Here is a 15,258-nt window from a genome sequence, read left to right as displayed (position 1 = left end):
AGTTAGGTGTTGAGTGTCTTGTATGCTTGTTTACAGGTGCAACACGGTAAGTTGTGTGTTGATAAGATGATAGCACGTTAGTGTGTTTTTATTACGCTTATGTACTCAACATTGCTGATTGTGTGTTTGTATGTTTGTTTGGCCTTGTCTTTACCTTGGCCCTACGACGACCCATTTCTAATGGCGAGTAGTGGGGACAAGTAGAGATAAGCTTTTTAGGTGATGAAGCATTTACATAATGGGCATGAGTGAAGACCAGCTTAGTTCTCATAGGAATATGATGTGTTTTATTTGCTGTGAATATTATTTATTTCAATGTGCTCATTAGACTAACGTAAAAGTTCTAATATTGTTTGGTTTTAAGGGCCTACAAGGGTTCCAAGTTGTAGGTTGACTTTGTTTGACTATACTTTCTTTTGGTTTTACTTTTTAAGTTGACTTGTTTTAAGTGATTTCAAAAGATAGTCTTCCGCTGTGAGTCTTTGATATTTGCCTTAGCCGTTTTCACGGTGGCGGTAATGTCTTAGATTTTCCTACTTCGTATTTTAAAAAGGGAAAAACAGGTATTTTAAAGGAAGGGAATTTCTAGGGTGTTATAGTGGAACGTGCTGTAAGTTCGCATATATTTGGCATTTTGGACATCTTTTCACATATTGATGGCAATCTCTATTCATGGTAGTCTAGTAATATCCTTGGCGCATTACTTTTTGGACTAGCAATTGCCATTCATGTGTGTTCCACATGCTCCTTCGTGAATTATTCTCATTACTCTTTGAGCTTCCTTTTTGCCTACACATAGGAGAGCCCTTCCTTTAAGTACTCTTTTATGTAATTCGTCGTTTATGAGCACGAATTGTGATGCCAAAAGTCTTAAGGCATGTTTCGCACTTTTGTCAGCATTAGGTGGATATTCCCCTTTGGTGACATAGTTGAGGATGTCTGTATACCAAGGTTCTTCTTCTTCTTCTTCTTGGGTTACTCTTTCATCCCCAATAGCTTGAATGTAAGCAAGTTTATGCTTTTTCTCTATAGTTAAAGGCGTTTACTCGATTTCCTAAGGAATCCTAACCATTGAGGCTAGTCTTGCCAAGGCATCCACGAATTGGTTCTCTTCTCTTGATAGATATGTGTATTCTACCTTTTCAAGTTGATCAGTAAGGGTTTCTAAATATTTTGCCAAAAAACAAAGTCCCCAATATACCGTAAACCCCTCTTGGGACGAAGGCAAACTAATACATAACACTTTACTCGCTAAATCATACTTGGAAAAAGCAAGCTGAAACTTGCGTTCCCGAATAAGGAATTACCAGAACACTAAAATATCATCGGGACAAGCCAACAAATCAAGGATACGAACAACATGCTTGTCATTAAACTTAGCCGGAAGATGGAACTCAGCAAAAGCAGGACACAAATCCATCTACTTAACAACCCGATAAACCGCACAGAACACCTATAGGGTCAACCACCCACTCCAACTAATTACAAACCCAGCCACATTCAAGGCTCAACAACCAAAAAACAACCAAAGAGTCAAAGACCCAAAACAACACACCGTAAAAAACCAACCAAACTGAAGAAAACTAAACTTAATTAACTAAGCAATATAGAACAGCCACCACCTCACCTATAGGCTCCCGGGAAAAATGGCGAGAACGATTCGAAACAAACTCGGATTTACTCAGTTGGTAACTCGGTCAAACATTCTAGGGTTCAATTTAGGGCTAATATCATGCAAAAGTAGGAGATTGTTGGAAACCCTAGCATTTGATGAAGTAAGATCTTCGAATGCAATTGATAAGCCGTCTGATTGTACTGCATTCATTCTTCATGGCCTTTTGGGTTCCGCAAGAAATTGGCGATCATTTGCTCGCAATCTTTCTTCTTATCTCTCTACTAATTCCTCCTCTGGTAAATTCCTTCTCTTTCTTTGATTTTTTGCAATTCTTTTAGCTAATTTTGTGATTCAATTTTGTTCAACAGAGAAAAGTTGCAATTTGGATTCTAAAATCTGTAATTTTTCTAGTTTTGTTTGGATTATTTTATGGTTGGTAATTTTTTAATGATTTGTTAAGCCGTTTTAAGCCAATTTTATAATAGACGCTCAATTTTAGTTAGATGATTGTATCTGTATTTTTTTTTTTTTTTTTTGGTATTATTGAATTATAGTAGACGCTCAATTTTCAGTTGGAGGGATGGTATAAAGATAATTGTTGTATGGTGGTGAATAGTGCATATAACAATGACATTTTTCGTAATTGAAAAGGCTGGTTGATAGAGTAACATTGAAAATTATGAATTAGTACTTAGTGTGTAAATCATGGCTCGGGTTTGTGAGTCATTGTCATACCCTTCCTATGGCATTGTTTTCTTATCGGTCCGGCTTGCTTGGTGCTACCTGATTCGTTTATCCTTTAACAAACTGCAATCTGAAGAAGAAAAAAATTACATTATTTGGTATGTCCAGGACTCCTAGTAGTACGCTTTTGGGCTAATTTAAAAATATAGGTAGTGTTGCCTTCCGGCACTCAATTTCAACCAACGAATTAGGTAATGCTAGGTGATTAGGGGATTTTGCTCCCACCAATCGGAATGCGCCACGTGGGCCAATCAGGTCCTGCCAAGTGTCCCCCAGTTGGACCTCTCAGGGCTTGCCACGTGGCACACGCTTATTCGTCCACCCTGGACCTATTATGTCATGACACGTGGCATACTCCATGCCTAATGAAGAAGTCGGCCACCTAGGCCCAACTTCCGAGGGAAGCCCAATCAGCCCAAGGTTAACCTAAACCTAGGATTGGCACGTTTCCCGAGGTTATAAATACCTCCCTTAATCCTCATTAAGGGGGATTACGCAGATTACACACATTAAACACTCTCACCTAGATAGACCCAATCACTTTAATTTCCGCATTAATTACTCCTTAATCAAGTACTAACTTGACCGTCGGAGGCGGATCTCCAATCATCCGGAGCATCCGTTTGTTTTGCAGGTACAGGCGCACGGATCCAGTCTCGGAATTGTAACTCTCCCGCAGGACATCAGAAAACCCCGAAACATTTTTGGCGCCGTCTGTAGGGAGAGTACTTCTGAGATGGCATCCACGTTTGTACCGGCTCCTGAAGAGAGACGTCCCCTGGACGACCCTCTAGTTCAGTCGGACCACGATACTGAGAATGAATTTGAGGTTGAAGCTCACACAGCTTCAGACAGGACCCTAAGGGCCCGACGTACCCGTCATACCGAAAGGAGGGAACGGGAACATCTTCAAACTGGAAGTGAGCCAGCAGGCGCATCGCCTGTTCGGCAGCAGCCGACTGATGGATCTGCTCCCATCACAAGGAACGAACTCATGACCTTCATGAGGGACTCAAGGGAGAAATTCAAGATTTGATCAACAAGAAGCCGCCTGCGGACAAGGAGCAGTCGGCTAAGAAACCCTCCACTTCACGGAAGAGGAAGCCAGTTCAAGGGCGAGAGGCGACCCCTCATCCTAAATCTAGGAAGTGGGAGCCGCCTGCCCTTGATTTCACAAAATACCGTTTTCCTACTCCAGGAAAGAGGAAACTTGTTTGTCATATTCAGGCGGACGGGTCGAGGAAAACATACACAGATGCTCGGCTACTGCTAGAGCAGAAGAAGAGTGACCGATTGTCAGAGTCGGCCTCTACTTCAAACTTCCAAGACAGTCTGCGCAATACCTCGATGAGGCATACTCAGTCGTATCATGAGAGTCAGTCAGGCGGCACCTCCCGTCAGTCCGGCTTTCATAGCGACCAGGCGGTACCAAACTTACCGTTTGTACCGCAACAACAGTATTTTTTGCAGCCACCTCCGTTTGGTGGACATGCAGCAAAAATGTCCAACCTATGGATTGGCAGCTACGGTTGCTTAGACTTGGCGAACAACCGTCGGCCTTCTCCAAGGAAATTACTGAAGCCGCTCAGCCGGCCAAAGTGAAAAATGTATTAGTAGGCGCCTATGACGGCACTACTAACCCAGAAGACCATCTGATGGCATTCACCAACCTGATGTACCTTCAAGGGGTTGATGATCTCACTTGGTGCAAGTGTTTCCCAGCGACTCTCAAAGGAATCGCACAACAATGGTTCGGCAACCTGCCGACTAGTTGTGTAAATAACTTCAGGACGCTTGCTTACTTATTCACCTCCAACTTCGCCATGAACATCCCTGCGAAGAAGACGACCCTTGATTTAGGAACGATTCAGCAGGGCGAGAAGGAGGGGCTTCGTTCTTACATTAGGCGGTTTAACCTGATGAGAATACAGATTCAAGGGTTACCGGATGAAGTAGCCTATACTGACTTTTTCAGAGGTCTCAAAGACGGGTCGACCTTCAAATTTGATTTGGTCCGAAAGAGGGTGGCGACTCTTCAAGAGGCCTTGATTGAAGCGGAAGCCTATATACAGGCGACTGATCTTTGTAGTACGGTAAAACAGTCAGACGGGAAAAGGTCCGACAAAAGAGAAGGACGACAGAAACAGTCGTCAAACAAAGATGAGAAGAGAAAAGAGGTCTAGGCGGCTGATTCCTCTAAACAGCCGGCCAGAAGAAGAAAAAAGAATTCAAACCATACTCCCCAAAGTATGCGTTTAACAAGGATAGCCAATTTATCCTAAAGGAAATCAAGGGACGGATCTCAATTGAGAAGCCGGTCCCCATGAAGGGTTCTGCAAACAACCGGAACCAAAAAAAATTCTGTGATTATCATGAAGATGTTGGTCATCACACCAATGAATGCATCAGTCTCATGCGGTATCTGGACCGCCTTGGCTAAGCAAGGTGATCTTGACACTTATGTCAAGAAATCTACGGGGAACACTTCCTCGAAAAAGCAGTCGGCCAAAAAGAATCAACAGGCCGACAGCTCCGATACAGATGATGCAGTCGTCTACACCATTGCAGGCGGCTTCTCAGGAGGCGGCCCCACTATTAGGGGCAACAAAGACAATATCAGACGGCTAGATGTAAATTCCGTTCACCAAGAACGGCCCTCCAAATATTCATTTCCTGAGATTGTCATCACTGAAGAAGATCTAGAAGGGGTAAGAGGGCCGCATGACGACCCTATCGTTATTGAATGTAAAGTGGCCAACCAGAGAATTGGCCGAATCCTCATAGATACCGGAAGCTCCTCAGATCTCATCAGTAGCAAATATCCGTCGAAACTAAAATATCAGACTGATTGCATACATCCGGCTAGGACGAGAGATACTAGACGATCTTCACTCTGGTTACTGTGCTTCCCATATAGGCGGTAGGACGTTTGCTCAACGGGCAAGGCGGCAGGGCTACTTTTGGCCTACTTTAGAAGCAGATGCAATGGAGATGGTGAAAAAATGTGACAAGTGCCAAAGGTTTGGCAAGCTAATTCACCGTCCGGCTACTGACCTCACTACCATTCATAGCCCACTACCGTTTGCTAAGTGGGGCATGGATATTCTGGGTCCATATACGCCTGCTACAGGCGGAAGGAGGTACATACTTGTTGCAGTCGACTACTTCACTAAATGGGTAGAGGCGGAGGCTGTAAAGGGAATCAAGACGAAGGATGTAATTTCATTCATTTGGAAAAATGTCATCACTCGGTTCGGGGTTCCCATGTCTATGGTTTTTGATAATGGTCCCCAATTTGAGACGCCTGTTCTCAAAAGCTGGTTGGGTGACCAAGGAATTGCACACTACTTTGCATCTGTCGGTCGTCCACAAGCAAACGGCCAGTAGAAGCCTTTAATAAAATCATCTCAGACGATCTCAAGAAAAAGATTGAACGAGCAGGCGGCCTATGGGCGGATGAATTACCACATGTTCTCTGGGCCATTAGGACGACTGAAAAAGGGGCGACTAGAGAAACTCCATTCCTCCTAACTTATGGTGCGGAAGCTGTTCTTCCAATAGAACACTACGAGCCGACTCTTCGAGTAATGCTATATGACGAAGAGGCAAATTGGGAAGCCATGCGCCTGGCATTAGACTCACTCCCTGAAAGGAGGGGCAATGCTGTCTTGCGCCATGAAATTTACCGCCTGAGAATGACTAGATCATACAACAAAAAAGTACACAGGCGTCCACACAAAGTGGGGGACTTTGTACTTAGAAAAATGGAAGCAGTTGGTAAGGCTAATGAGTCTGGCAAACTAACTCCCAACTGGGAAGGACCCTACCGAATCTGTGAAGAGGTCAGGGACGGTACCTACCGTCTGGAAACACCAGACGGCCAACCGTTGCCTCGAACTTGGAATGTAGATAATCTTAAGAAATATTTCTTTTGAATGATGTAAATAGTCAAGGGCTACTTAATAAAAGTTTGTTGTTTCATTCAATTTTGTACTAAGAGGGGCATGCCTACTGACAAACAGTCGGCTACTCTCCATGTTTAATTTTTATTCTTACTTAAGAGGGGCACGCCGCTTGTTTCACTCAACCGGCTACTCTCCCATAATACAGTTCACCAAGAACTATCAAAGGCTCATGGCTAAAATGATCAGACCAGGCGTCAAGCCAACTGATCAAAATATAAAAATTCAATTCGACCTGTCCCAACGTTATAGCAGGCGTCCGACGGCATCCATCCGGATGAAATTCGTTGCAGATAGCAGCTCCCTTTTGGGTGGAACATTGTTCTATAAAATCATTACACGGCACCTATACGACTGTCTAAACAAGAAAACCACGTAGCTGTTTCCCGGACAAGGATACCTCTCACTTAACTGACTAATCAGGTCAAACAAGTGTTCGCAGTAACCATCCGTGTCAACCAACCGACTGGACTACTTGGAATAAGAACAGTCGGTATCTTATGAGTTGATAGCCAACAAACATTGGCGAATAAAGGGGAGCAACCGGTACCCACCGCTTGAAACCTCTACTACTCAGTCACTCGGCAACTAGGTAATAATCATATTTACTTGGTCACTCCTTAAAAATTTAGTATGAAACTAAAAAGGTGTTCATACAGCACCTGTTCACACTAGATTAAATGTGGCGGGGAACAGTCGGCCTAGATTGCCTAAAGTCTCTAGCCTAAAAACATGACAGGTAGGAAACCACTTTCCTACTTGGTTAATTTTACAAATGACAGGACCGCCTGCCTAAAGGGGATCCAGTCTTTAAAATGGGTCGAATACCGATTGGATAAATGGCCGACTGATCGCCTAGCCTGGAAACAGACAACCAGTCGTCCAGGGGCATAGGCGGCGTGACTAACTATCCGTACCTGTCTGCAACTATCGGCCATGTAAAACAGTCGGTATAGTGTGCAATTGGATATCAGAATATTCAATACTTAAACAAATTTGAAGCAAAAAAAAAAAATTCATTAAAAGGAAGCCGGTCATTAAAGACCGGCCAAATATTCAAAGCCCCGGCCCCCTGGCCGGGTAAATACAAACAAACGGCACGCAGGCCGTGGAAAGAAGACATAAAGCTTAAGAAGGGGGCAGATCTTCAATATTAGCAGCTGCCGCCTGGTCAGCACTCTTTTTGTTGGACTCGGCTTCAGCTGCATCCTTCTTCGATGCATTACCCCCAAGCGGCACAAGCGCCACTACCGGCTGCTCCTCCTCCTCCAACGCCTCTTCCTCAGCAGCCGCCAGGATCTCTTGATTATATCTATCAGAACACTGGCGGTACGTTTTTTCCCAGGAGGCAAAGTCGGCATTGGGGAAGAGGCGGCCCCAAGTCATGCGCTGGATTTGAGCAGAGTCTTCCATCATCTCCCGGACCAGCTCTTTCTTTTCTTGCTCGGCCTTTTCCGAGAGCTCCTGAGTAAGACTCTTCTCCTGGGTCACCAGGCGTTCCTTAACAGCCGCCAAGGATTTCTCCAAGGTGTCGTATGAGGACATCTTTTGGCGAAGAGGTCTCAGCTCGGCCTTGAGATTGTTGATGGTCGCCTCCAGCTCGCTATTCCTCTTCTGGGCCGCCTCTAACTGAGCCCGGATAGCGGCGGTAGCCTGCGCCTGATAATAAAGAATATCAATTGTCAGAACCTCATTTTGGGCAATTTGAAACATTGTCTTATCACAGTCAGAGGCGGTCATAGCTTTTGCAGCCTTTACCTCTTTGTTCTTCCTGTCAAGCGGCTTACGGAGGCCGTTTACTCGGAGCAGGGCCTAAGTAAAAAGGGGAACAGGCGTCAGTTTCCAAAAAAAAAAAAAAAAAGAGGCGTCCTGGAATTCAAATACTCAAAAATATGTTAAGTATACCTCAGCAAGGACTCCTGCAATCCCGTCTAGGTCAAGGGTGCCGACACCCCTGACCGCCTCCCTTTTAGCTGGAGGAACGGCCTTGATCATAGACTTGGCCACCTCGACCAAGTCAGGCTCCTGAGGGCCGGCTGCATTAAGCATAGACAAACGGATTAGACCTAGTAAAGAAGGGAGGAAGTCTAAAATTTACAAGGACAACTTCATACTTCTAGGCGGCCCAATTGGAGTTTTGGAAGGAGTGGCCGCTTGTTTCCTGGCAGAACCAGGAGAGCTCGCAACAGTCGTCCTCCGGGCCTTGGAGTCCGGCTGTTGGGAAGAAGAAGCTCTTGGAGCGCCCGTCTAAAAAAGAAGAAAAGAGTCAGTATATGCATAAACACAACTCCAAAAAGAGAGTGAAAGGTTCGAAGCCCACCAAGGGTGCCCCTTTGTTGGGGGAGTCGGTTGAAGACTGTTGCATGATGGAGGCCCGCAACATGGCCGTCTCAGTCTTGGAGGCGGTAATTTTGCTCATGGCGTCCGCTGCAAAAACAAATAGCAAAGTTAATAAAAGTCATAACAGAAATGCATGGAACAACAGAGTATTCGACAGGCCGGCTACCTCTTGAACACCGACTGCTGAGGCCACAGGCAGCCAAAAAGTACTCGTCGTAGAGCCATTTGAAGCTCGGGACGCAGTGCAGGGGTACTTGCTCTCGTACTCCTGAAGTAGAGTTCACCTTCGACTCTACTTTGAAGAGTCCTTTATCTAGGATCTCTTTCTTAGCCTTGGGGGAACAGGCGGCATGCTGCGGCCGCCTGCAAGAAGGGGCGGATTCCTGTTCCACCTGTGAAAGCGCTTGTTCAGCTCTGTGTCTGAACTCTCAATGATAAGGAAGGTGCTCCGCCAGTCCTTCCATTTGTTTGCTTTACCTCTTGTCATGAGGTAGCCCCTGTGGCTCGTCAATTGATACCAGCCGGTACCGCCTGCCTTAGGGGTTCGGCTGAGGTAGTTCATGTGGGCGAAAGCCTCGAAGTTCAGCGCCACCCCGTGCAGTTCGCACCCGGCCACATAGCCGAGTACGTTGACCCAGGAGTTCAGGGCTAACTGCCATAACCCCAACTCATACCCATCCAAGATCCGCTGAACAGCCGGATGTAGTGGGAAGCGCAGCCCAGCCTTGATGGCCGCCTCGTAGCAACCAAAGCAGGCGCCATCATAACTAGTACCAGCCGGCCAGACGACTGTGTCTTCTGGATCCGGCACGAACACTAAAAAGCCGGGGCCCATTGTGTGGTTTGCGATAAAGCTCCCCACTTTTTCTTGCATGGCCGTGATCCGGCCCCGAGGTACCGTGCAGTAGTAGGGGGTATTTTGCTCTCGGTGAGAGGCGGATGGCTCCGCCCAATTGTCCCCCTTCTCAACTGCGTGAGAAAGCCTCGCCTCTTGTAGGCGACTGTTTTTCTCTTCTGTGTCCAGAGAAGCATGGCCAGAAGAGCTAGACTCGGATTCGTCCTCTGACGAGTCCGAAGAGGACGACTCCTCCCCTCTCCCAGAGGGGCCCGCCTCCTCTCCTTTAAAAGGAGCAGGAGAGAATGTAGAATTGTCAACTGTAAAATGGAAAGGGGTCACTTTGACTCCTCCCTCAGAACTGCTGGCTTTCAAGCCGCTTTGTTTCACTTCCACATCTGGTGCCTGGTCAGATGTTTCACTAATCGGCACCCGGTGGGAGGAGCCGTCTGAGTTCGAGATCCTAGCCGTCTTTTTTGATCCGGCCATCATGTTCTGCATAGACACAGATACAGTCGGACTTTGTATAAAGGGCAAAGATGGGTCCAGAAAAGGGCAGGCGGCACTCCTAGTCCTAGATTCAGCCGTCCCCGGTGACCGGCTGATCGCTAACCTAGGTCGTGTCGTGTGCTTCCGTGGTGCCATTTCAAAAAAAGAATAAAGTAAAGAGAAAACTAAGAGTAAGAGAACCGACGGTTACCTGAACGAGTGACGATTGATGAAGTTCTGAAAATCCTTTGCAGTCGGCTTGTCAGAGCAGGCGGTAGGCAGAAAGGGTCCAAAATGTCAGAGCAAGTTCAGGGGTCCGAATGTTCTCTCACAAAGTTCTCAAGTGTGAAAATGACCGAGGGCAACACTCCCTTATATAGGCGAAGTGAGAAGGCGAAGGGTCACTTCCGGAATTCAAAATTTGGGCGGGAGAATCTCTCGGCCTTTCGCCGAGTGACACCTGTAGCAGGTCGTCGCCTGTTACAGGGCGACACCTGTCACAGGTAACACGTGACCAGTCACGTGCCACCTGTGAGGGGCAAATGATTAGGGGATTTTGCTCCCACCAATCGGAATGCGCCACGTGGGCCAATCAGGTCCTGCCAAGTGTCCCCCAGTTGGACCTCTCAGGGCTTGCCACGTGGCACACGCTTATTCGTCCACCCTGGACCTATTATGTCATGACACGTGGCATACTCCATGCCTAATGAAGAAGTCGGCCACCTAGGCCCAACTTCCGAGGGAAGCCCAATCAGCCCAAGGTTAACCTAAACCTAGGATTGGCACGTTTCCCGAGGTTATAAATACCTCCCTTAATCCTCATTAAGGGGGATTACGCAGATTACACACATTAAACACTCTCACCTAGAGAGACCCAATCACTTTAATTTCCGCATTAATTACTCCTTAATCAAGTACTAACTTGACCGTCGGAGGCGGATCTCCAATCATCCGGAGCATCCGTTTGTTTTGCAGGTACAGGCGCACGGATCCAGTCTCGGAATTGTAACTCTCCCGCAGGACATCAGAAAACCCCGAAACACTAGGCTCACTTGATAGGTGGTGTCTGGATTCTTTGATGAGGATTGGTGAGACTGTGGCCCTGTGTGGATCTCTGGCTTGGTTGTATCGGATCTTCTGATTTTATTTTTTCATTAATATAAGGCCTTACTTTTCATTTCGGAAACAAAAGATATACTATTTCCGAACTCTGATTTTGAGTCTAGAGTTCTAGACAGCTTTGTGTTTGGACTTTTGTTGTAAGTTGTTAGGTCCATTCTTGATAAGGAAGGAATATATGTATGTAGTGAAGCAATGATATGCAACAAATCCTATGGTCCAAAATTCCTGATTCTCATTCGTTCTCTATACAACTTATTGCAAAGAAGTGAAGAACTGTATGATCGTAGCTTTATCATTTTGTAGAATGGAGATTGGTGCTTGTTGACTTAAGAAATCATGGGAATTCAGCTGCGGTGCAAGATCTTCGCCCACCACATGACCTGGACAATGCTGCTGCTGATTTGGCTAATCTAGTGAAATCTCAAGGTTGGGATTGGCCTGATGTTGTTATAGGGCATTCCTTGGGTGGCAAGGTTGCATTGCAGTTTGCTCAGGGTGGGTCTAGTGGAGATTATGGTGATTCCATATCATTGCCAAAACAGGTATGAATTTGTTACCGCCATGTTTTTAAATGAAGAGTTGTTCTTGGATTTTTGTGTTGAAACAATTGCATATTAGTTTTGTAATTAATAACCTAGAATTCTCGAATTGTCAATTTGTCATCCATTTGTGAGATTATATATGCATTGTGCATTAATGTTTTTATGCACCCCTTGCTTCTATAGTACATCTGATTCTAAATACTTTGTAGCATTAGCTTTGAAGTTTGAACAATGTTTGCTGTGATACGAAATACTGTAGTTTTTTGCTGTGTGGTATTGCTGGGTAAAAATGATGAACATCAGCTGCTGCTGGTCACTTGTCTGCTGATGCCTGATTGTGACATAGTAGTATGTGATTTCAAAGAATTCTTGACTTAATAGATTTCAATTTTGCTGCGTGACTTATGTGATAAACGGTATTCTATATGTCCCCATTTGTTTGTCCCATTAACATTGTCAGTCAACTTTTAATTACTTTGACTACTAATCATTACTATCCTAGAAAAAATAATATATTCATGTGAGATCTTGTTGGATTGTTCTTAATGTCTATTTTAGAATATCTCATTTTTAAACTTTTTGCATAAACAGAGTTGGAGATATTCATTTTCAGACGTGTCTTGAAAACCATAAACAGTCAAATGGGGCAAACAAATAGGGGAAGAGGGAGTATTTTCATAGGCCACGATATAGTGCTCCTGAAAAAATTTAAACTAGACTTTGTCGTTATCATGTCTTTTGTCTTGTATGCTATACTGATGTAGAACTTAAATATTGGATCATTCTCTGATACAGTTTCTTTCTGATTGTATTTCAATATGATGATTGGGTATCTTTTGACCATCATATTAGCTGCACATTTCTGGCTTGCTCTTTACTTTTCAACTTATGAATGTATGTTGCTTTAGCTTCCATATTTACATGATGCAGAACAGTTATGGGTACTGGACTCGGTTCCTGGAGTCGGGAATCCTGAAGACAGTAGTGGAGAAGTAGAGAAAGTATTGGAGACCTTGCAAAGTCTTCCTTCACAAATCCCTTCTAGAAAGTGAGGACACTTGAAACTTTCTTCTTGTCAAGATCTTTTATATTTTAACTTTTTATTAATGTGAACTAGCTCATGTCCTTGGCCAGTTAACCCTCTTAAGTCTATTCACTTTGTTGTATTAGATAATTGTCGTTATATCATCATTAGACTCACGAAAATACATCACTTGTAAAAAACCAAATGAGCTACTCTCTTTTAATAATCATTAGACTTCACTTGTTCATCTTGATTCCTAAACTTGTTGGTGGCTGTTGAATCTTACGAGGCTGACAAACATAGTGAAATGCTGCGCTGACAAAGTAAGAGCTGGGGGTTTGACATTGGATCCCAGGAATTATACTGCTTATTCTAACCAAACATCTGACTCAGCTCTTTAGCTTTTAGAACAATCAAGTCATTCATACTGAGAAAGTGAGAAACCTTTACTTTTTCTCTGCTCCCTATTCTCCCAATTAGAATGCAAATTTGGTTATAAGGTTTGAAGAGCACAAGGAGTTGAAGCACCAAATATCAGCTCAGTAAAGAGCTACTGGTTGGTTGAAACAAGAGATCCTGCTTAGGTCTTGTCGTGTCTAGAATTGATCCGCCACTTTCTTACGTTGCACCACTTATTTTACTCTTTGTGCTCAAAATTTTATCTTTTTTCTTATATAACCATCATGGATTGCGTTATAATCTCCTGCAGGTGGCTTGTGGAACACATGATAAAGCTGGGGTTTTCAAAGTCATTGTCGGAGTGGCTAGGCACCAATTTAAAGAAATCTAATGGCCATGAGACATGGGCATTCAACCTCGAAGGTGCATTTCAGATGTTCAATTCTTACAGGTCTGCCTCATTTTTTTTTTTCATTTTTGCCCATATTGTTTGCATTTGTAGTATATGCTTAGTTTCTCAGCCCATTGACCTTTTGCACAATTGTGGGTCTTATTTAATTTCAGGGAGAAGGACTACTGGCCTCTCCTAGAGAACCCTCCAAGAGGAATGGAAATTTCAATTGTACAAGCTGAGAACAGTGATAGATGGGATCCATGTGTTATACAGAGGCTTGAATCTCTTATTAGGAAGGAAAGAGATGGATCTGAGGGGAAATTTTCTCTTCATGTTCTTCCTAATGCTGGGCATTGGGTTCACGTAGATAATCCAAAGGGACTCTTGGAGATTATTGCTCCCAGGATTGCTTCGTTGAAATAAGGCTATATGGAGGATAAAGAAAGTTCTTGGTGTCTTCTACAACAATTTATCGGTAGCTATTCTGGTTTAAAAAATTTCTCCCATCCAGTCTTTTCCAATTGACTGCAAAGGTGTGCATGAGACAAAATAATTACAAAACCAAGTTCTAAGTTGCCATGTGTAATGAAGCTTTTCGTTGATTTGTCAGCAATAATATCTAATTAATGCTGTTAGTGGGTTCTATGCTGTGCATTGTAAAATTGACTGGTTAAGAGAAATTTCTAGCATTTGATTAAACAAATTCGACATTCATTTCATTAATAAATATACTTTTCGGATGATGGGAACAGAATTGATGAATGCATATATTGCCGGGCATGGCTGTAGATGCTTGAGGTACATTGTTTCTCTTTACAACTTTTAAATATGGTGCAATTGTATTGATTGTTATTTGTTCGATTGAGGAGCCTCAGTGGGAATTAGGAATAATGTTTATGGTGAGGCTTTTTATGTTGATGATGGTGATGGTGGTGATGGTGATATAGATGATCTCCATGACGATGACTTTCATCGGGATGGGGAGTCGCTACTGCAAACTGTATTGGAAATTGAGCAGCCTCCATCGGGTCCAAGACATGATAGTGAAGTCTACTATGGTGATCTTCATAAGGACCTCGAGCTTTTACAAGTGTCTTTGACAAAATATGAGCATCGGGGGTATGGAGATGGTGATGAGCCCTCTTATGGTGGTGATGATGATGATGGCGATGGTGGTGGTGATGGTAAAAATTTGCCTTCATTGGGAAATACTCTGAAGCCTTATCTTCTTCATGGTAGACATGATGACGACGACCATGAAGGTGACGTTGCTTCTCACTAAGACTGCGATGAAGCCATCCTGAGGCTGATTCTGGACTTGGGGTCATTCCAAGATTCAGATTCGCTGAATTCAACTTTAAGGGATAAGCTTCCTGTATATCAAGTCCAATAATACAGTAAGGTTGAATATACAAAACTACAAATAACTTCAAAAACTTTTGTTATACTCTCTAGTTGCTGCTAACTAAATTAACAACAACTACTGAATAATTACGAAGTATATGTTACCTTTGAGTTTGAGTTGACATCCTGCTGATCAATAAGATTATCGGATAATACTTTATGATAAAACAATGCGAAACAAAGTAGAAATGAAAACATGCTGGTTTTCATCGTCATTGTTGTAAACTCACGTACTTCAGAGCTTACAGAAAATTTTCCAGAATTACGATTAGTTATGCATTTTTGGTGTTGATGAGTCGATTCGATTTCTGTTCAGTAGCATTTATCTACCCGAATTGACATGCTGTAGGTATAAATTTGGTGATCTAATTGGTAAGATTTGAGACTT

General features: G+C 43.8%; 2 protein-coding genes across 2 annotated transcripts; one reads left to right on the top strand and one right to left on the bottom strand.

Annotated features, from left to right (window-relative positions):
• The first annotated feature begins 1,273 nt into the window (after positions 1–1,273).
• Positions 1,274–14,208, top strand: LOC110729723 (protein ABHD11-like). The gene is made up of 5 exons (XM_021909512.1): positions 1,274–1,911; positions 11,411–11,649; positions 12,585–12,697; positions 13,383–13,523; positions 13,637–14,208. Exons 1-5 carry the CDS (start codon positions 1,647–1,649, stop codon positions 13,887–13,889), a joined length of 1,011 nt encoding a protein of 336 aa, XP_021765204.1. The 5' UTR covers positions 1,274–1,646; the 3' UTR covers positions 13,890–14,208.
• Positions 14,156–15,162, bottom strand: LOC110729734 (histidine-rich glycoprotein-like). The gene is made up of 2 exons (XM_021909523.1): positions 14,976–15,162; positions 14,156–14,839 (listed from the first exon to the last, which is right to left on the bottom strand). The coding sequence occupies exons 1-2, from the start codon at positions 15,084–15,086 to the stop codon at positions 14,348–14,350; spliced, it is 603 nt and encodes a 200-aa protein (XP_021765215.1). The 5' UTR covers positions 15,087–15,162; the 3' UTR covers positions 14,156–14,347.
• Positions 15,163–15,258: the final 96 nt, after the last annotated feature.

This window comes from Chenopodium quinoa, unplaced genomic scaffold (genome assembly GCF_001683475.1).
Source record: "Chenopodium quinoa cultivar QQ74 unplaced genomic scaffold, ASM168347v1, whole genome shotgun sequence".
NCBI classification, from domain to species: Eukaryota; Viridiplantae; Streptophyta; class Magnoliopsida; order Caryophyllales; family Amaranthaceae; genus Chenopodium; species Chenopodium quinoa.
This window is presented reverse-complemented; position numbering and strand designations above follow the sequence as displayed.